The sequence below is a fragment of the Pomacea canaliculata genome, linkage group LG3 (assembly GCF_003073045.1).
Source record: "Pomacea canaliculata isolate SZHN2017 linkage group LG3, ASM307304v1, whole genome shotgun sequence".
Classification (NCBI taxonomy): domain Eukaryota; kingdom Metazoa; phylum Mollusca; class Gastropoda; order Architaenioglossa; family Ampullariidae; genus Pomacea; species Pomacea canaliculata.
In genome coordinates, this window is record NC_037592.1 from 22,410,294 (window position 1) to 22,434,027 (window position 23,734).

The window sequence follows — 23,734 nt, forward strand, 5'->3', positions numbered from 1 at the left end:
CTGTACAGACAGATCATGGAAGTAAAATACACATTTCAACAGATTAAAGAGACAGGACATCCTGGCTTGCACAGACCACAAGCGCCACCACATCCTCACTTACAGAAGTGCCATGACAAGTAAGACAACTTGCTATGCTTACTATTTCAATATTGTATTTTCTTCTGATGTTGTTTTTAATTATTGTATTACCACCGAGATGTAACAGCCTTATCCTATATCTTTATAGAAAACAACAAATTGTTTTCCAACCTCACTTTTTTGTTGAAATAGTAGTGTACCTGTTAGAGACCTTTCTTTATTAAAAGGAAGGTTAAAGGTATGCAATTATGAAGTTGAACTCCATGAGCTGCTTTCCATGCCAATTACCAAAATACATTCAAGAAAATGAGGTACTCTAGAGATACCCCGAACTCCAGTAAACCTTGTAAACACCTAATTTCTTAACCATTAGTTTTGTACATATTCACCTTCCAATCTTCATTGATACTTTACCTTATATTTACTACTAATTATTCTTATAGTACTCAATTGCTTTATTTATTTAGTTTATTTTATTCCCCGGCAAAGGGCGTGGGCTGAAAAAAAATTTTGCTCATTTTTTTTTAAGACGTCCAGTTGAAAGCATTCTCATTGGCTGTTGCCTTGACGACAGTGACGTATGTCCGTTTTGTCGCATCATCGGATTTGATGATTGTCTGGACGAGTAGGCGCGTGTGTTGTTGCAGGAAGTATTTACTCTGTGTAGTCCCTGTGTCAGTGAAGAGACCTGTGTAGGGGACTATTTCTCACAGGCGCCTACATCTTCTGTTGACGATGGATGACCTGCAGGTCAGGCTTAGTGTCCTGCTGTTGACCTTGCATAGCGCTCAAGGTAAATCCTCTTGATGTGTTTATATTCTGTGATATAGGTAGGTTAGTTTGTATTGCATTTCTTGTACTTAGTACTTGTAACTGGTCTGAACCATTCAGTGTCCGTCTGTCTCTGTGCATGTGAGAGCAAATACATGCCCCAGTGTTTATGGGATGTATTCCTCTTTGTGCCCACACACACAAGATTTTGACAAATGGTGTCTAATATTCTTAATATGTTAGTCAATATCTTGTGAGTTTGAAGGAAAGAGTAGCATTGAGATTTTACCTGTTCTAAATAGGTAAACACTGAAAATAAAGAAGTAACATTATTAATGAAGGGTGTTAGGCGTGTCAGATGCTGGAGCTACTAAAGTATCTACAGGGTTAAAATTTTGAAGCAAACATTGTTGAAAAATGTTATAAAAGGTCGTTAAAAAGATTAAACTATTTCTAATTTTCTTATATATGTCAATATTGAAAGGAAACAATGTTCTGCTAATGGATTCATGTAAACCACACACACACTGACACGCACAAACGATTCGTCTCAATAGCACACATTGTTCCCATTGATCTTTATTGTTGTTTTGATCTCTGTCAACAACACTGACAGGTATAGGTATTAACAACTGCCACAACAACAAGCTGGAGATATTCGAGGACACACCTGTTCCTGTAACTTGCGGAGATATTAAGAGTAAAATTGATGTCATGTGGCAAACTAACTTTAACAACATCGGAGTCTGCACTTCAGACGGTCGGTGCCAAGACCGTTCGGACTACAAGCTCAGCAGACAACCGAAGTCCACAGAGAGTCACCTGACGATTGTCTCTAATTACCGAGCTCACGCTGGCCTTGTAGTCGGTTGTCTGGAAATGAGAAGCAGTTACATAGTCAGCTGTAGTCTCGTCATCAAACGTATGTCGACAACGTTTGATTGATAGTTCATTATCGTCAGGACTTTCAATTAAAGTTAATTTTGTACAAGTGTACGGCAAAGGGAGCTGCCAGATCTCCAATAAAACTGACTAATCGGTATTAGCAAACAATTATTTATAAAACATTCTTAACAGCAACAATTATTTGGCTGAATTTCATGTGTAACCGACTCTGAGTTTCATCTGTTGTGTAGCATCATGAGCGGTACTTGACTTCACAGGAAACAGTAGAGGTGGTGTCCATTGCTCGGTCACTCTGTCCTCTGTATATTTATATTTCAGGTCACTCTGTTCTCACTGGATGTCATGTCAGCTTTAACAATGTCACAGGACTTGTATCAGGTTCCTGTGGTGTACAGGAAGCTTACACTTCTGATGACAAGTACAGCTGTGCATGGAAAGTGAACAGCACGGTATGGTCTGTTTGTCTCTCAATGTCTGGTGTGACAGGGATGTGTGTAACACAGGGTGGGTCACTTGACAGTTGGCACCACGTCTGACAGTTTTATACGAGGTTAAATAAATGATTAATTGTCGTGTGTTCTCGCCCATCTTCTAGTCAAGCTAGTCAGGCAGAAATGTCTGAAAGCACGTGTTCATCGGTGTATTGTTTACACGTGAATTTTTAACAGTGTAGAGCTGTAGTTTGCAATTTTTAGACAATGAATTTGATTAACCGTGACCCGAACCCTGATTAACACCATTTAATTATTCTTAGTTTTCAAACTATGTATTTTTGTTAGTTTTAGTTGAAATATGTGAGTGACAGTTTGACAGACGCATGCAGTTACTAGATGTACCACGAGTCACACATAAAACCTATTATCAACAGGTCATAACTACATTGTATCGTAATGAACCTTTTAACAACTGTTCATTCACACAACCGGCGATGGGGACAGGATTGTACAACTACACCATACATGTTCATCCTCCTTCTACAGCAGGATTTTCACAGATTGTTGTGATAGGTATCTGTCTTTAATGACTATTCCGTCACCTCATTTTTTTCTGCCAAAGCAAAGTTATCAAACCGTTCTGAATATCTTTAGATGTAATAATAATAATAATAACAACAACAACAACAACAACAACAACAATAATAAAAATTCTAAAGCGCATACACACACTCCTAAGGAGCATGCTGTTAACGCTTAAGAACAAGAACGAAACATGGACAGCATACGAGGGACCGGAAAACAAACAAACAAACAAACTAACAAAACAAACAAACAACGTATGAACTATAGAAGAATAAACAATCGTAATAAACCAAGGATACAATCAAATACATAAAACATGTACAAAACACGTTTTACAGGACATAATGTTGACATGCGACACTGTTACAATGCAGTTATTATTGTCTTTATTACATATAACAGTTGACGCGGTCCCAGAAGTCACAATCAACAATCCAAGGCATATGTCTGCTGATGGAGATGTAATTTTCTTGACCTCAACGAAACAGAGCATTTATGGTAAAAAATACACGATACTTCGTAGTCGAGTATCTTTTCTTCCCTAATAATAACCAAAAATTAAAAAAAATATTAGTGAAAACATTTCTGACATTGTTAATGTTTTAGACTCACTATTGATTATAACGTTTGTCCTCACCTTTCTTTATACTTTTAATATTTAGTATAATTATCTGTCACTATATTCAAGGTACCCAAGGTGGCTCCACTGTTTCTCAAGAAGCAGATGCTTTGACTCACCTGACATCTACTACAGACAAGATCATCATCGGTGGAGCTGCAGCCGGTGTGGTTGTTATCGTTTTCTCGCTACTTGTTATCTACTTCATACGACGTAAGCGGTTATTTCATGGTAAGTACATCTGTGATGATTTTAATGCATTCAAACTCGGTAATATATGGCCATAAAAATTCCTTTCCAGAGTACCCGTGAAAAGAATCATTTCTAACCTCACTTTTGTTTGTTATACATTTCTGCTGCTTCTAACAGGAACTTGTGCTACAGTTGCTTATTAACTCAGTATCTATCTCTCATCTATAAAAATATTTATAAAAAGTACCACGAGCGGTGTGTGTAGTTTCGTATATAATGCTAAAAGTCGACAAACGGTTCAAGACTATATGTATCTATGTTGCCTATAATTTTTTCCATATTTTTTTAGCTTGTGGTTTGCTTAGAATACGACAGCGTAGAACCTTGGTCGTTTTCTTAACTAATGTCTGCTGCTAGATTGATGATTTTGCTAAATTTTTAGCAATTGAAACATAACCATAGACACTGTGAAAAAAATGATGAAAAGTAATGCTGCTGTACCAACATGCAGTCGTTGACATTAACGTTGATGGTGGGCGAGTAAAACGCGAGCGGGGAATGAGATAATATTACTTATCTCAGCTTGACGAGGTGTCCCCTGTCACCTCATTCCATGTAGTCACTTTAAGATGTATGCCTAATGACATTTGACCCATTTAGTGCAGTCTAAATATAGTTTGTTATTATTAAATATTTATAATGTGTCAAGTCCTGCATCCACCTTCCATCAAAGGGAAAATTGACGCTGAATAAAACCATAACGAATTTACTTATGATACACACTTATTAATTGTACTGAATAACACTTTAGTCAACTGACACTGTTAAAGAGACAGGCAGGGGAGGAATGATAGAATTGTTGTCATACCGAGCCTACAACCCAGGCTTTATCAGGGTAAAACAGCTAACCCTCTTAAAAATGAGGATTAGAGTTTTCTTCCTTCTTGAGCATGGAGAAGATGCTGAGACAGCTACACCAACCAGACAAGGTAAGATTCCTTGTTTATTTACTTTAACTGAGACGGTATATTTTATTAATTGCCTCGTATCTAAATATTTGCTCTTTAAAGAGATGCTTATTTTTTCTCGGCCTGTGCTCACTATAATATTTAAATAGCCAGCATATTTTTTAATTTTAATATTACTTCTGTAATTAAAAATATAATTTGTTTTATTTTACCTTTTTAACAAGATCGACTTTTTAGTCATCTTATTTGCCCCTGAAGGTTAATTTTGAATTAAATCTGATAAAAACACAAGGCACCTTACAGTCACAGACCTGTTTTCCTTTTTGTTAATGTTGGATACCAACCTATGCACTCATGGAGCCAGAGGAGAGTCCAGAATTATCTCGAGTACAGCCAGCATGCAACAATCTGGTTAGTACAGTACTGTAGTACTAATTTATTTTTTAATTCAATGAATTTTAATTCAAACTCACCTATCGTAGAGAGTGTATACAGTATTGCACACCTGCACGCAGATGGAGAAAAGTAATGAGAGAATAGAAGGTGAAGACCTTTAGCTACTTTAGTAATGCAGGCACATTTTACAAAAAAAGACTTGTTGTCACTGTGTTTCTTCCTTCAGTGCTTTGCTCTTTCCTTCCTTAAGATGTTGAAAGTGTTTATGTCTGCATGTGTCTATTGACTTTTCAGGACAAACAGGAAGTAAAGACACTACACAACATCATGGAGAGAGCGAGTCAATCTTACTTGACAAATACATGAAATATCTGCACTTGCATGAGTCACGTGATAAAGCAGGAAGTTTATGTTGAAAATGCGCTTTTGACCTTTGACCTAAGCTTGAGGGGTATAAAGGAGGCCACTTCCCCTGCTCTAAACAACAACCATTGGGCAACTTTAACCCGGAGGGTATTGGGTCTGCGCACTGTACAAGATCGGTAGCCAGATGATGACGAGGACAATCTCAGAACCTCACTGAGTCCACCGCTAACCACGTGACACATCTACTCAGCAGCATGGGGATTTGTGTTTGGGATTTGTCTTTCATTATTTTCTTTTCCTTTTTACTTTTATTCTACATGTGTAGCTTAGGGAGACAGGAGCCCGTAGGTGCAATTATCAATAGCAAGCGTGACAAAGGTGATATATCTCTCACACTTATAACCTCTACATATCGGTTACAGTTACAATTATTGAAGTATCACTGCACTCGAAAAGCTTCGGTTATGGGTAATCCTCGATGATTGTGAAAACAGATAATAAATTAAACACTTCATCAGATTAAAGATAGATAATGCGATTAAGATTCCAGACATCCGGCTTGTACAGGCCACACGCGGTACCACCCTCACTTGAAGAACTCAGTTTCCGCTTCCTGCTGTCGCAGTGCCATCTACCATCCACCGAGATACAACAGCCTCGTGTCATGTCTTCGTAGAAATGAGAAAAACATCCAGTTATCTCACGCTGTTTGTCGGAACCACCTTGTACCTGTCAGTGTACTTTCTTAAAAATCGAAGGACTAGTATGCATGCTTAGAAAGAAATTAAACAAATTGCTAGAAGACAGCATACGAGGGACATGAAAACAAACAGATAACACAAGAACTAAGAAAAAATACACAATGGTATTTAATTATGAATAAAACCAACTACAGAAAACGCAGAGGAAGAAAATAACAGGAACTGAAAGTAGGATGATATTACAAAAGAAAGGGTGTGACAAAGGACTAGCATTATGGGATAGGATGTTAATAGTCATGTTTACGGAAGAGGTGTGTTCTCAGTGCACGTGTAAAGGATTCAATAGTTGGTAGGTGGCGGGTTTGGAAAGGGACAGAGCTCCATTGTTTCTCTGCACAGTAAGTATGAACTAGAACACATTTTATACAATAGTAGAACTCTCTAGTTTTTGACGGAAGTTATTAATGACTTTAATGTAGAAAACACAGTAAAACCTTATGGTTAGTTAGTATTTAACAATTTGTTGTCTTATTCGTATAACCTGTATCTGCACATACATGGACATCTTTACTGCCATGCATGACATCCTTATGTAATTCAAAAGATTAAATGTTGATAAAATATTTTACTTCGTTTACTCCAAAGACTAATGTTTCATATTATGCATGTACTCGACAAAACAAACAGAAACAACAACAACAACAACAACAACAACAACAACAACAACAACAACAAACAAATATAAAAACTGTTATTTTTATTGAGATTACTAGAATGCCGTAAACATATTTTTGTTTACTCAAATCACGATGGTGCTTAGCACTGTCCTTCCAACTGTCGACACACCATTGTGGATGTGTAGTGAGAGTGGGTGCTACAGCTACACACTGGCATGTCACACTTGTTGCCAGTGAGGATGTGACAGACTGTACAACTGATTATATCGAAAGTGGTGACAAGTGATAAGAAACATCCTGGTTCTGACAAGATGAGTTCCATGAGTACTCTGTATTCTCATGCTACATCCTGTTCTACAGGCGTTGACTTCAAATAATCTGCACAATCGCGCTACATCCTGTATGTAGGTATGAGTATGTGTATCTATGGTTGTATGGCTATGGGTACAAGCTGAGCATGTCTACATTAAATGATCTATCAGTGTATGTATGTGTGTATGGTTTGGCACAGTGTTAGACATGAGTGTATTAAGCATAAATTTTAGTCGATGAAATGTTCATATCAATATATTAGCATAGCTTCAACAGAAAAATGTAATAACTTGTGTAAAGTATACAGGGATATTAGTAATACTTTGTAGATAATCCAAAGGGTTAATATAGGATTAATCTGTATGAGTCGCTCTCTCTGCTTCCTTCTCACCACACGCATATCTGTGTGCGAAAGAGAAAATGAGGAAGACAGAGAGATGGACAGAAACGCATAAAATATGGATCTACTTACTGACAATGCCACATATGTTTTCGTCTTTGTAGGATTCGTGTCAGAGAATTAAAAGACTTTGGATAAAGATAAAAATTATAATAAACCTCGAAACTAGCCGCCATGTAGACTAGCAGAACTGTTTGTTACCCGATACCCATCAAAGGTGATAAATAAGATAAAGTACTACTATAGAAGCTAACCACACACACTTAAGCACTCATGCATACATACTCTCACACAAACACACACCCTAAGCATTCACGCGCTCACACACACACTCACGAAATAACGGTATGTTAGCTTAAGTTAATTTTAAAAATTTGAACAACACACGTTACATCATTTTCACTTGTTCACTAAGTAAAGACGTGCTATTGAAAGCATTCTCATTGGCTGTTGCCTTGACGACAAGGACGTATGTCCGCTTTGTCGCATCATCGCATCTGATGATTGTCTGCACGAGCGGCGCGCGTGTATTTTCAGGAAGCATTTAGTGTGTGTGGTCTGAGTGTGAGTGCAGAGACCTCTCTAGGGGACTATTTGTCACAGGCGCCTGCATCTTCTGTTGACCATGGATGACCTGCAGGTCAGGCTTAGTGTCCTGCTGTTGACCCTGTGTGGCGTTCAAGGTAAATCCTCTTGTTGTGTTTATATTGTATTATACATGTGGGTTAGTTGTAATGCATATCATGTACTCAAGATGTTTGACTTTTCTGAACCATTCAGTGTCTGTGTATGTGCCAATACATGTGCCGGCGTGTGTGGTTGACAAGTTTTAAACAAAATGTTACCTCAGCTGTTAATATGTTAGTCGATATCTTGTGAGTTAGAATGAGACAGTGTCAGGAAGATTTTGCTGGCTTCTAGAAAGTTGGTCATAAAAAGACAGAAAACGTTAAGGAAGATGGTTAGGCGTTTGCAAATGCCGCATCTGCTAGAATTTGTACATGATTTGTATATTGAAGTAAGCATAATGATTGGCTTCAAGAACATTAAAAGGAAACATTTTCTCTTTACTGACACTTGTAAAATACACAGACACACAGAGAAACACACATACCCATCGTGTGTTTTCATCCGTCATTATTCTACATCCGTTTCTATGTCAACAACACTGACAGGTATAGTCATTAACAACTGCCACAACAACAAGCTGGAGATCTACGAGGACACACGTGTTCCTGTAACATGCGGAGATGTTAATAGTAACGTTGGTGTCAAGTGGCTACTTAACTATAACAACATCGGAGTCTGCACTTCAGATGGTCGATGCACAGATCGTGCTGACTACGAGCTCAGCAGACAACCAAAGTCCACAGAGAGTCACCTGACGATTGTCTCTAATTACCGAGCTCATGCTAACTCTACAATCAGTTGTCAGGAAAGGAGAAGCGGTTCCACAGTCAGCTGCGCTCTCGTCATCAAACGTATGTCGACAACTTTTGTTTGATAGTTCATTATCGTCAGGACATTTTATTTAAATTGTAATTATACAAGTATCTCGCATGAAACTGACTAAACTAGTGTTAAATTTATTTTGAAATTAAGATAGATAAGATAAGATTACTTTATTGTCCAGAAAGGAGATTTGTCTTCCAGCATGCAAGCAGTCAGAGTAAAAAGCAAAGACATCAACAATAACATCAGCAGTGAGCACACACACACCCACACACACACACGCCCGCATCAAGGACAATACATCAGTGGACAATACATCAGTTCCATGACTACATAAAAAAATATGACAGCGTATAACAGAGATGGGATTACGTCATCCCCATTGTGTGTAACACTATTAGTCGCTTATAGTCTTCTGTTTGTTGACAGCAGAGATGGCCGATGGGATGAATGACCTCCTGTAAACGTTCTTTTTCACAAGAGGGACCCTCAACCTCCGTCCTGAGGGCATAGGCTCGAAGCGGGGGTTGAGTGGATGGGTGGGGTCAAGCATGATTTGTGTTGCTTTCCGGACAAGGGCTGAATCGTACAGGTGGGAAAGGGTCAGCTGTTGTGAGCCTACGATTCTGCTGGCTGTGTTTATGGTGCGCCTCAGTTTGTTCTTGGTTGTCACTGTTACTCAAAAACTGATGAATCCAGCGAATTAGTGAATGACTAACTTCTAGGTCTACTAGGCGTTGAATGAGAATGTGTGTCTGCAATGTGTTGAATGCTGAAGAGAAATCCATAAAAAGTACTCTGATGGACGTTCCTGCTTTGTCTAGGTGGTTTGAAACTGTGTCTAGGAGTGTTAATGTAGCGTCTTCCACCCTCTCTTAGCCCTGTACGCAAACTGCATGGGGTCTAGACGCTCAGAAACAGCCGCTACAAGTCTATTGCATATTATCCTTTCAAAACACTTGGCTATGACTGGTGTCAGCGCAACAGGTCTAAAATCTTTGTTTTCCTTAGCATCGGGTTTTTTTGGGAATGGGTACAATGGTAGAGGATCGCCAGACGCGGGGTACAAAGGGGATGTTTAGAAACAGGCTAAAGAGCCGGGTGAGCATGGGTGCGAGTTGTTGCGAACAAGTTTTAAGAACTGATCCCCTCAGTCCGTCAGGCCCCGGGGCCTTGTTTGGCTTTAAACGCCTTAGACACCTCTCAACCTCCTGCTCACTCACCTCTAAAGGCGCTGCATCTGTGTTCAACTTAGAACATATATTTTCACATTCTGAGCTGGAGTCTCCCACGTCAAATCGTGCATAAAATCTGTTGAGTTCCTCAGACAGCTCCTTTGGGTTGTCACTTTTAATGTATTGGCTTTTAGTTGTTCTGCCCATCATATTGTTGAGTCCCTGCCACGCTTCTTTGGCATTCACTGTCCTAAATTTAGCTTCTACTTTGTCCTTATATTCGGCCCTAGCCTTCACAGAGTTTGTTCTAAATAATTTCGTCTTCTCCCTCACTGTGTTCATATCTCCGACGGCAAAAGCTTCTTTCTTCTCCCTAAGACACTGCCTAAGCTCGCGATTGATCCATGGTTTTGAGTTTGCATACACTTTTGTCTCTTTTGTTGTAATGGCACTGTCCTCACAAAACTGCAAGTACGATGTGATGGTGTCTGCTAACTCATCTCCCCTTCCCTCACAGGAGTCAAAGAAAACTTGCCAATCTGTTACTTCGAAACAGCCCTGCAGCGCTGCGACATTGTCACTATTCCATTGCTTAACCTTTTTTACAACAGGTTCTGCCGTCTTCAGTTTCTGCCTATACGTAGGTAGCAGATTAGTAATAGTAATAAAATAAGTAATAAAATAATTAGTAATAAATTTATAAAAGAAGTTAAACTGCAAACATTATCTTGCATATTTTATATTTGTAACTGAATCAGAGTTTCATCTGTCAGTTGTGTAACATCAGGTGGAGTGCTTGACTTCACCGGAAACAGTAGAGTGGCTGTCCTTTACTCGCTCACTCTTTCATATGTTTATTTATATTTCAGGTCACTCTGTTCTCACTGGATGTCATGTCAACTTTAACAATGTCACAGGACTTGTGTCAGGTTCCTGTGGTGTACAAGAAGCTTACTCTTCTGATAGAAACTACAGCTGTACATGGACAGTGAACAGCACGGTATGGTCTGTTTGTCTCTCAATGTCTGGTGTTACAGGGATGTGTGTAACACAGGGTGGGGCACTTGACCGTTGACCCCTCGTCTGAGAATATTTTAGGATGTTGAGTTAGTAAATGTTATCTTTTCTCTTCATCTTCAAGGCAACCTAGTCATGGAGTAAAGTCTTGACCATCGTGCTCATAGGCATTTTATTTACACGTGTTTGTGAAGGAAGATATCGAGTTCTGTATATATTTTTCCAATCTTAATAAAATATAATGTATTTGATTACCCGTGACGTCAACCCTGATTAACACTATTTCATTATTGTTAGTTCTCAAGATATGGTTTAGTTGAAATATTTGAGTAACAAGTTGACAGAAGTATAAGGTCAGTAAATGTGTCACACGCCACACACCAAACCTATTGTATTTCTATTACAATCAACAGGTCATAACTACATTGTATCGTAATGAACCTTTTGACAACTGTTCATTCACACAACCGGGACAAGGAACAGGATTCTACAACTACACCATACTTGTGAATCCTCCTTCTACAGCAGGATTTTCACAGGGTGTTGTGATAGGTATCTATCCATAATAACTACTTCGTTATCTTGTCTGAATATCTTTACATGAAATTGGATGTTTATTTCCCCTACATACGACACTGTTACTATGCATTTATTTTATCTTTACTACTTATAACAGTTGACACAGTCACAGAAGGCACACTCACAGATGTCACAGTCACAGATGTCACAGTCAATAGTCCAAGCTCTCTGTCTACCGACACAGGTGTAACAGGTGTAATTTTCTCCACCTCAGCGATTCAGAGCACTCAGGGTAACAGAGAGACCTTACATTGTCAGTTATCTTTTCCTCAGTTAAATCAAACTACAATTTTGAGATTTCATTACTTATTACACTTATGACAATGTTAAAACAAATTATTTTATTAAAAAAAGCAAAAATCGTAACCATCACAAAAACTAGTAAACGTTTTTTGATATTTATGGTCATAAGACAGTTTTAATATATTGTTAAATTATGGGTGTTTTTTTACCTCAATAAACATTTTTTTTAAATTGTAGTGATGACTGTAAATAATAGTGGCCACATGTTCTTCAAGGAGTAACAAGGAATAAACTAACACTAAACCAAACTTATATTTAATGTCTTTTAAAGTTGTTTACCTTGAGGCAGACAAGTTCTCTCCTATGTCAGGTTGTAGACTTTGCATTGATTGTAACATTTGTCGTCCTTACTTTGTTATAATTCTATAATTGTGAATAATAATAGTAATATTACTCGTATGGTGAGAACATAATATGCTCTCGTATAATTTAAGTTAATTTTATAAAGCCCTCTGTATTCCACAAAACTACTCTAGAAAGTAAATTAAGAGTAGTAATAGAATCATTATCTCTTATTATATTCAAGGGACACAAGGTGGCTCTACTGTTTCCCAAGAAGGAGACGTTTGGTCTGTACTGACATCTACTACAGGGATGATCATCATCGGTGGAGCTGCAGCCGGTGTGGTTGTTATCATTTTCTTGCTACTTATTATATACTTCGTACGACGAAAAAAACAATCACATGGTAAGTAAATTTGTGAAGAAGTTATTGTCATGCGTGCAACTCTTAATAACTACCTTATTAAAAGAAATACACTTTGAGAACACCAGTCTGCGTCTACAGCAAACACAATTTCTCAACTCACATTTCTGAGTGTGAAATTTCGGTTTTTAGAATGCATTCGTGTGTCACAGTTTCTTCTTAACCGCAAAACGGTAAGGAATCTGTAATTTATAGTAATTATATATATAATCTGTGGACGTTTCTTTCATATTCGTGTGTAATACATACAAAAATAACGTTGCTAAGGGGAAGTAAGTTGACAAATAGTTGACTAATATTTGATGTTTGTAAGTTGTCTCTCTTGTCTTTATGTTTACTGTGCGTTTACTAAGAACACGAAAGTTAAGTGTTGTGTTTTGGCCATTTTGCTGAAGTATTGTTTGTTGTTTGATTCAATTGTTTGCTTAGTTTTATCATTTAAGTATTACAAAAACACTGTCTATAGACTTTGTGCTAACAATGTTTTAAGTAAACCAGTTTTATTGTTTCTTTATTTATTCATCGTCTTCTTATTTTCTGTCTCCTTCTAAAAATAGTCATTGTGTACGGCTGCTTGTGTTTATTTACGTACTTTTCAGAAGGGCAAACAGAATGTAAAGGAAGTGCGCAGCATAATCTCGACGGTGAGTTGCTTTTACTTAATTCCTATTTCTTTATTCAACACATGTTTTGTTGTTGACATTTCCTTTTCAAAATAAATATATGCGGAGACCACATTATCTCAATGAACAAATATTTTAACATGGACAGATGTTTATTGATACGATTAATAATATTATTAGTTATAACGAAAGATAATCATGTTAAAATGTGAAATATTATTTTCATGCATCGCAAACAGGCCTCAACATTAAACACAAGTAAGATGGAGTGCAATAGGCTGAAAATAGTATCAGCGACTCAGACACACCACCACGCACACACAATCAATGAGAGAGATTGACGGATGAAAACCAACAAACAGTCGAAAGACAGAACCTTTATTCACTGGCTCAATATTTGCCTTTCAAGTGTACTCACTCTACTCAATGTAGTTATTTAAATAATTTCTGGTTTTGCAGATTTTGAGGACCATATCAATGAAGTATACGAATCAGTCAGCAAAGATGTCCAGAAAATCAGTCACAAAGAAGCACATCAAAGGGTTGAGGAAGAGTGTCAGTATTATAGCAACACAAACAAAGTGTATTACAACACGAACGATCTGTATTGCACAAAACAGTCGGCATCTCCACATCAAACACAGACTCGTCCTCCGGGCAAAGCTGTGAACAAAGTCTGCGAGCATCGTCTGTCTATGGATCCTTTCGGTCTACAAGACACCAGTCATCACGGGTTGAAAGACGAGAAGGACCGGAGACCGAAGAATGTACGAGACAAGAAGCAGACGTGAGGCTCGAAAATTGAGTTTAAGTGTGTTTGTGTACCAGTCGTCACGTGACACAATGCAAGCATCATAGACTGCACTGACCTGCAGAGACCTGAAATCACATGAAAGTGAAGTAAGCTCGTGAAGTGTAGCCTTAAAATTTATTCGAAGCCGTCTTCTGTTTTCCATGCTTCTTGTTTTGTCGCATTTTAAAAATAAACTTTAAGATTATAAAAAAGCATCTTTTCTGTACAGCTACACCTAGAGATGTAACAATAATGTATCCAGAAATTGCATTTACCTCTTTTTTTACTAAAATATTCGTCCTTGCAGAATGATATAAATTTTTCTAGAGAAAGTAAAGCTGTAAATATTTTCCTAAAATATTTAGTTGTAATTACAAGTTGTAACTTTAATATTTACACAAATGTGCGATCAATAAACATTATGAAATAATTCCTTATGTTAATTATTGATATTATTTGACTAAAAGTGTGCTGCGTTCAGTTGGAAGAAGACTGTTCTGGCATTCTACTTCTTAAGAAATTTGCAAATGTTTACATTAAATATCATGTTAAAATTGTTTTAATGTTCTAAAATGTAAGCAGCATAGAGTATAGATTGTGTGCTTTATTTTAATACGGATGAATGTTTTTTTTCTAAAGTTATCTTTCTTTCGGGCTTTTTTCATTTACAAAAACATCAATATTTCACTAGGATGTGAAATTGTTTACATGAAATTACAAACTCACGCATGATGAGAACAGAGTAACATCCAGTATTTATCTCAAACATTTAGTGTACAGACATGCAGACATCACATCCGAGACATAAAACACACAAATTGATAAATAAGCGGATAAATGGGAAATTATTTTTTTCCTTTATTATTAAGTATAATTAATATAAAAAGTGTTTTCTCTTTTACTAAAACATGTAATCATCGTAGTGAAAAAAAATGCCTAGTCTTTTGTCCATGAAGTAATGTTGGTACAGAAAAAGAGTGAAACTTTGCAAAATATGACAAAAAGCCTACAGTGTCATCTGTTATTGCCATCTCGTGTTACCACCAATGTCTTACAGAGAACACTCGTCGAATCGTTTGTTACAGCTTGCTGCTGTTCGTCGCAGACCGCCCCAGATATATTATTATCTTACTATTGAACAAAAGGGCAACACGAATTGTTTCCCTCTACAAATTTAAATCTTACGATGGATGCGTCTTCTTTCTGGATGAAAAAGCACCGTAATATTCATCAGGGAAAATTCATTTACAACAGTTCATATATAACAGATGACAAATGCAGCTGACATATATATAACAGTAGTATTTTTTTTATATTGAAGCATGTAAATCGTTTTAGAATTCAATATAAAATTATTGGGTTTTAGGTATAAACATCAAATATAATATAAACAAAAAGTAAAATAGCATAAAAATAGTCGAGGCATTGTGGAGGTTCATTCTCATAAGCACCAGAGTCATTTTGATAAACTTGGTTTCCCTCCCCTTACAAGAATAAAAAATGTGATTTTAGTTTATTACATGCTCTTGATTGCAATAGAAAATTTCAAATGATCGCAGTTTCCAATAGTCAGTTGGCTTCTGTAGATGAAGACATTAGCAATTAATAATATCTATACCTGGGCTCAATAAGATGCTACTAATGTAGAATACACAGTGTAACATGATGGAAGCTAGGCAACACATTCAAATAATTAATTGTAAGAGTTCTCATATTGGTCTTCACGAGGACACTGTAAGGTGTGGCATCAAGTGGTGGCGCTGTCAGCGATATCCAGCTCGATGTACACGTCATCCTCCTGGTTTGGTGGGACCGGTGTCTCTGGAAAACGAACGCAGAAAAATAGGCACTACAAATTATTCAAATGATTGTTTTCTCATTAACACTGTCACAACCTGCTTTATATATCAATATTTTGTTTCATTTTTCTTGAGTGAGAACAGAAAGTGTGTTTGGATTGCGAGTGTTTTGTGAGGAATTGTGTGCGTGATGGTGGAGTCCCGCACCTGATGGTGGAATCAACAGAAGCAGACTCACTATGAGTGAACTTTTATCAAAGACTTGTATCTCATTAAGGGGGAAGGGAGATTTACTGTTAGATGTTTTCGTGTATTGTTCCATAACATATTCATTCTGTTGTTGATTTTTTTAAAAATATTTTGTGTCCAAATTATATTTAACGTTTTGGGGCCATCGAGGTGATTGTTGACTTGTTACCTGTCAGTCCTGGACTGTGGTTGGCTAAAGGGATTGGTTCCTCGTAGACTGAGCCTAAAAGACAGTCAAAAAAAGAGAAAGAAACTGGTTTAAACATGTTATTTTTTCTTCTTTTGATTATTTTTTGATTTTAACGTGGCGTATTTATATTTAAGTTTACCTGTAACATAGTTTTCCTTGCGTGTGGCCTCTCTAAACCTGCCTGTGGGGTGTGAGCTCATGTCTGTTCGTTGGTTGTCTCGATAGAAGGGCGGGATGGCTGGCGGGATGGCTGGCGGGATGGCTGGCGGGACGGCTGGCGGGATGGCTGGCAACCCTCGGTGTGACGGACCCGTGGTAGAGTCACCTGAAGGTAGTGATCCATCGGACGATGCACCTGAGACCCGCAAATGCCTTAGTGTAGAAGACAGTGTGTATCTAAGTTTGTCTGTCATCTTTTATTCATTGTGCGCATTTTCTCATTCGTTTTTAATTTTTAATAACTCTGTATCTTTATGCACGTGATGCACAGGTGACTGGCATGTGCAACGAAAGCAAATCTTTTCTATGTTCTGTTCTTTAATTTTTGTGCACTCTCGCCCAAACCTTTGTCTGACACCTAATCTAACCTCTCCAGACAGCTGAACTCACAGTCACATATTCTGCTTTTGTAAAAAATAAATTGGATTATAATGAGTTTGCACTCGCCACTGGCTTGGTAACCAATGGTACACTTAAAGTAGAGATGATATTTATATTTGTTGTGTAATCAATAGTATGATAACATTTGGCACTATTTTGAGATTGTAAGGAAAATATTTCTGTTTTCTCTAGAGCCGACTATTATTTCATGCTCAGTTTAAACCTTACACATTTGTTATATTTCTTAACCGTTAATGAGGCAGTTTTAGGACAAGAGTTGAGGTTTGTTGCATGTTCCATCTGACGAAGTCAATACAGTTTTCTTAAGATAAAGAATATTAAATACGGAATGATAACATCAGACCTCCTCTAACAAAGTTCGATATTTTTTCTCTTACTCCGAGCTTTGTAGTCAATGTAAAGCTGCGTGATAAGGATTGCGATAAATAATTTTGTACGTATAATCAATGTATTTTTGTACGGCCTGAACTAAAATCAACATACAAAAGTAAACAAAGAAGACAGCGAGCACGACACAATCTCTAGGTACAATACAAAACTACTGAACTGACGCTGTAATCGTCGTCTTCGTCGCACGATAAGCAAAACGATGACAGCAACGATGACAGCAACGATGACAATGGACCCGATGATTGCTCCTGTAAGTGTGGCCACTGACATGGAGCCTGTCTCTGGCTTCACCGATGATGACGAGTCTGTCGATGGTAACCTCACTGATGCTTTTGGCGGCGACAGATTAGATGACACAACATCAAGTGGGGTTAGGATATAGTTGTAGGCCAGAGATGAGATGTAATAGTATAAAGTTGCTGACATATACTTACAATCAGCATTGACACACGAACAAATAATTCTATCCGGCTGTTTACTAATTACTATAACAGGACAAGGCTCTAGCTAACAGGAGCATCACGGGTACTTAGTGTTCAGGCTGACATCTTACCAAACTACTTTCACCAGTAAGATGGAGACAAAATCGATAAGTGATAAACAAGTAAGCTGTGAAATATGACGTGTAAACAAGCTTACAAATTCTACTTGATGCCACCAACACTTTTTGTTTTAATTCAAAGCAACAAACGACAAGGTTTTTCTGTCAAAGTAATCCCTCTTGATGACTGTCCATAAATTCCAGAAATTCTGTTTTATTTAGCACTGCTTTTAATCTCACGATCATTCAAGATTGAATGTCGGCGTCTGTGATTATGAATGCGAAAACACTAAAAGAGAAATGAGAAAAAAATATGTTGCCAAATAATCACACCATATGGAGGAGTTTGAACGTAGTGCAGTGAATTTTATACACTCCGCTCGGCTGTCAGGAAACGCCCGAACAAAGATTAAAAAAGAGATGTTTACCATTATTGACAAATATTCTCTCAGGATGAACCCAATCAAGGTAAATGGAGGATATTCCAAAAATAAGAACAATTGCATTTAAATATTAATAGATTCATCGCTAGTTGTCATAATAGGCATGCCTTGTTATAAAATTAAATACTAAATACTTTACAAACAATGTAATTTCCCTACGTTTTCAATTTAATTGCGATTCTTATTTCCTGTTTATCAGTCCACAATATCTATAGCTGTTTCTTTCCTTTTGTTGTTAGTTAATCTTGCTAAGTGGACAAAGGAATGAAGCGCTCGGAAGTTTGGACATGGCTTATATTATGTGTCGTTTAGTGATTCAGAGGGTAGACATGTGTTTCTAATATACATTATTTGCAAAAAGAAGACTCATAATGCGCTTCGAACACAGCAAATAAAAATATTTGTATTATACTAAACATTAAGGTCACTTAAAAAAAACTGCTGTAAAAAAAAATAGTCATCAGATATTCATCTTAATATTTATCTCTATGCAATGTAACAAGCATTAAAAAGATGATTTCTTTGTTTATCTTCGAAAAAAAAGAAAAAAAAACAAGCGCAAGAAATATTTGCGGTTATTATTTAATGAGAACTGTGGACTTACGTATGATAACGATAGTACAGGTGGTGAAGGAGTAAAGCTCTTGGTCCTGACACGTGACCGTGACACCCGCGTGACGTCGGTAGCCAGGGACAAGGGTCAGCTGACTCTCCGTGGACATCGGTGACCTGCTGAGTCTGAAGTCGTTGGGGAAGTTATTACTGCAGGTGCCATCAGCAGAACACACTCCTACTATCAACCCTTCTCCTTGTCGCCACACAGCATCGCTTATGTCATCGATGTCTTCACACGTGACTGGAGAAGGCGAGTCTTCAAATATTTCTATCTTGTCGTTGATACAACCAATAATTCTAACTCCTGGCAAAGAAACGACACAGAGAATGAAAAACAAACTTTCACTTGGATCGTCACATAACAAATATTAGTGGCTAAATTGTTTCCACAGGTGAGTAAAGCAGGCTTTTCTCCAAATACTTTTGTCTTGTTTATCTTTTTTTTTTTTTTTTTTTTTTTTTTTGCTTTATTTCTCTATCTTGAGAGCTTTAGCGAGAAAATAAAAGATGCGATAAGTTGTTTTTGTTCGTAGATGTGTTTGAATGTGTGTGTGTGTGAGAGAGAGAGATAGAGATTAAACTCTTCCACAACTACAAAAAGGAATTTGACAGAGTCCGGGTACAGAGGCTTTGACATGTGAAAACAAAATTTCACATGGAGTCGGGCCTTCGCCTGCCTAATAAATGTGTTGCTGGGGATAAATATTCTCACTTAATTTAACTTTTCTAACATGATAAACTCTTAAAGTACCTAGGTAGCTGGTGCATATGTAATAAGGTGTTGTTATGTTTGGAAATTAATTATTTCACAAGATGTGTGGTATTTTACTTCTATTTTAATAATATGATTGAATATGTTGCTAGGTGGCGCTTTATCAACATAGCAACTTACCGAAAACTTGACAAATTCCGCACACAAGAACGAGGCTGGTACGATGATCCATTTCAAGTTATGCAGAATAGGAAAATAAAATAAAATGTCCGTGTCACAATGTCAAGCCACCTCTAGTCCAAGGCGTCCCTCCACACAGCTCAGCAAAGAAATGTTTAGTTTAGAAGGTGAAGTCAGTTGGTTTATAGAAGTGAGGGACGTCCAGACTGCTCTGTATCATGAGAACATTGTACAGACTGGTTTGCAATCGTTTGATCCTCTTATGTCTGCATTAGCCGCTCGACTATTCTTTTCCGTGTGTGTGCATACGTGCGTTTGAGCATGTGTGTGTGTGTGTTAATTTTAAAGGAGATTTCCATGCGGAAGATTCCAAGTTCTTACAACAGGAAAATAAAGTGGAAATAACAAATAACTTAGCAAGCGACATTTAATTAGTTTTTCAATAGGTGATTCGATTTAAATGTTGTTTTGTCTTTGATTTATCATTATACTTACACCTTTTGCCGGTTACATTTGTAGTCTGGCTATTTTCCATTGGACGCTAGGTCACGTGGTTTGCATAGAGGTCAAGCCTGCAGACTTGGCTTGTATATTGTATGTTTGAATCCGAGTCTCTTACACTACATGTGCACTCATTTCTGCATAAAGGATTACCGGTCACTTAGCATACAACTAAGATTAGCGGTCACTTAGCATACAGCTAAGATTAGCGGTCACTTAGCATACAGCTAAGATTACCAGTAAAGCCACTCAGCATACAGGTTTAGTGTCGAGATTGAAATTCACAAAACTGCAATTATAGAAAGAAAACTTAGTCATCTGTTTACACTATCTGCTCACACAGATACTTCATTACATATCTGCGCACACAGAGGTGTGTATGTGTGTGTGTAAGTATACTCACAAAAATAAAAGGATGTGTGTATAAGTGTTTCCTCCTTTAGCGCCTGACACTGTAGCAACACAAGTTTATCTGACTGTTCACATGGCAGGCCGTCAAGGAAACACACTCATGTTATCATCATCATCATCATCATCATCATCATCATCATCATCATCATCATCATCATCATCATCATCGGATGAGAGATGGTCGTTGCACAAACAGCGGGGAACAGAACCTGGAGATGCTGACACAGTCAGTCACTGATACCAGGGTATGGGGGACTCGTGAGGTCGAAAATAAACTTTGTGTCTGACTTACACATGTGCAGCATCCGTACGATTCTACGTTTTTGTAAACAAAGCAATGAACAAGTTTAAAGTAATAAATATCAAATAAACGTTTACATAAGTCAAAAGTTTCCAAACAAGTTTACATTCGAGACAACTGATTCATTGAAATATGAAAAAAGGATAGAAAGAAATACACATTAAAAGTTAACCCTTACCGTTAATCTACTAAATCATTTATCTGCCGTAGTAGCTGTTGTTGGTTTAAGATTTGTGAAAAAAATGTTTCTACTCTACTGTCACGTGTCACGTGTCACGTGTGACGATCAGCGTAGTCTGTCTACAGCCAGCTGTACCATTCCAATCAAACGTAAAGCTACATTTTCTCTGAACATTCAGCATTACATGAGACTGCAAACCCCATCCTCTCTTTGATTTTTTTGATTACTTTTCTTGACACAAACTATCACTGAGTTTATCAAGTACTCAAAGCCAAGTCCTGCTTACTTGAACTCTAAAAACTAGGTCCACGGTTATCTGGAATAAAAGAAAACCGGAAAAAACCCACTTAAGCAGACGATGGCAGGAAAAGATTGTCACCCATCCTGCAAAGACACACTTCAAACTGGAGCCTCCATTCCCAGCAGACCCTGGCAACAAAGCAGTCAAAGCTCGAGGACGTCCTCTTGTCATCAGAATTGAGTTTTAAACGCTGATGTCTTGCTTCTCTTGGCCACCGGCGACTGCTTATCACACTTCTTGCAGACTACAAGACATTCATGTCAACTGGGTTCCTTTCTCAACAGCGATTTGCAGCCATTTCATGAAAAGTAAGTGAAGTTTCCTTACTTATTTATGACCATGCGTGCTTCATATAATTTATTTCCTCTCAAAATGTTTATAACACACAAAGTTCGTCACATATGATGAGCAGCACCGCGATTCTTAAATATGAGATGAGACAGGCATACAGACATGTCTAAAAATTGTATTTCAGTATAAAACATACAAATACTCATATGTATTATGCAAACAAAGGGACAAATGTGGATAAATACTTGAGTTTTGTAGTCTGGTAGAAGTGTAAGATTGACACATGCAATCAGGTGTAAGTTTATCAGTTATATACCAGTTTAATTGACAAGTATACAAGTGTATCACTCTATTCCTGATTCCATGTGCAGAAACTCAGTGAGTCAGGCCGCGGTCCACGAGACTCCAGAGCGGAATTCACTTCCTCGAGCTGCGGTCTTGTAGAGAAACCTGATGGCTGTGGTTTGAATGAAATATTGTAAACTGTGTCCTGAGCCTGTAAAAATCTCACTAACACTCGTGTTCTGTGGTGTGTTTGTCTGTGGACAAGTGTATGACTGACGGGAAGGTGTCCTGACATAAAGAATATTGCAACCTGTGAGGCACACAAAGTGATCTGGACACCCATCTGTTGGTGCCAGCAATCAGAAAATGAACCTTCTAATAATCCATCTTATTGTATGTGGGATATGTGGAGCTTTAGGTGAGAAGTATTTATCACTTAGAAGTTTTGTAACAAACAAACAAAAAGTTGAGTATATATATATATAATGCCCCACTGATTAATCGCAGACAAATCTTTCGACAAAGACGATGTCAGCTTGGCTCATGTTTTGTAAAAGGTTGGGTTTTAACAAAGTTACTAGAAAAGCAAGTTAAAGAGATGCTCACAGCAGCCAGAGTTTATTGACAAACCAAGGTTTATTTACTTTCACACACATACGCAATATTGCTGGCTCTCCTGTCTTTTTATGAATTGCTTCACAAAAGATGAACTTAACAGGTCATACTTGCCAACTACCTTGGTCTGTATGTCTGTCTTTTTTTATTTTTCTTTCTCACACAGAGGACACAAATAGCGCTATCTTCGTCTGAGTTGGTGAACTTATGTCACATATCATATCATAAGCATATTGTAAAGCAACAATGTCTGTATTTCATGCAGTGCGTGCATGTGGATGGGTGTGTCTGTGTGTCTGTGTGTTTGTGTTTGTGTTTGAATGTCAGGTGACTCTGTCCTGACCGACTGCCAGGTCACCATCAGCACTGTCAACTGGACTGTGTCAGGTTCTTGTCGTGTGGAGCAAAATGTCTCTAACTACAACTACAGCTGTGAGTGGGAACTCGACAATGAGGTAACATCCTACTCTATACTAGTTGTTCTCTAGCTAAAACAAAAAAAAAGTGTTTTTCAATTTAAATCTTGTGTTTGTGTAGCGGACATCAGTCGGACAGTCTGACAGCGGTGATGAGCTTTGTTCTTTTACACAACCGCTTGAACTTACTGAGGATTCCTACAACTACCGTGTACATTTTTCACCGTATTCAGCAGCAGCGGTTTTAGGAGAAGTCAAAATTGGTTTGTAGATTTGTTACATCTTTACATTATTTTGCTTTTATGTATTTTTAAGTTTTACATTTAGAAGACTGTTTCTTTTTGAAGATTATTGTGTTAAGTTTACTTTTAACTGACATTTTTTTAGTGTGTCACATGTAATTTACCATTAACAAATTTTAAATATAGACCTTCTTCATAAAGGAAATATTTTTCTCTCTTTCTCTTTTCTTCCACATAAAAAATGCTAAATTTTAAAGTTAAAAAGATATGTTAGGCAGTTCTTTTCGAGATAAAATAATAGTTGTTACTATATGATCAGCTCAAACTGGAAATTCTACAAAGTTTCGTCCACAAGTGGTGGAATGTGGAGCAAATCTGACTTGTTCGTGTCTGA

At 37.5% G+C, this 23,734-nt stretch overlaps 1 protein-coding gene across 5 annotated transcripts; it reads left to right on the forward strand.

Annotated features, from left to right (window-relative positions):
* Positions 1-703: 703 nt before the first annotated feature.
* LOC112559266 lies at positions 704-14,844 on the forward strand. 5 transcript variants are annotated; one of them, XM_025230373.1, is made up of 16 exons: positions 704-874; positions 1,469-1,774; positions 2,077-2,207; positions 2,627-2,765; positions 3,180-3,275; positions 3,466-4,967; positions 5,247-6,417; positions 6,840-7,100; positions 8,012-8,091; positions 8,584-8,889; positions 10,905-11,035; positions 11,466-11,604; positions 11,729-11,863; positions 12,461-12,622; positions 13,240-13,284; positions 13,723-14,844. In XM_025230373.1, the coding sequence occupies exons 8-16, from the start codon at positions 7,036-7,038 to the stop codon at positions 14,052-14,054; spliced, it is 1,395 nt and encodes a 464-aa protein (XP_025086158.1). In that variant the 5' UTR covers positions 704-874; positions 1,469-1,774; positions 2,077-2,207; positions 2,627-2,765; positions 3,180-3,275; positions 3,466-4,967; positions 5,247-6,417; positions 6,840-7,035; the 3' UTR covers positions 14,055-14,844. The 5 variants fall into 5 exon arrangements, with proteins under 5 accessions (XP_025086158.1, XP_025086157.1, XP_025086161.1 ...); XM_025230372.1 differs by having other exon boundaries at positions 5,247-7,100; XM_025230375.1 differs by having other exon boundaries at positions 706-874; positions 5,247-7,104; positions 13,723-14,841.
* The last annotated feature ends 8,890 nt before the right edge of the window (positions 14,845-23,734 follow it).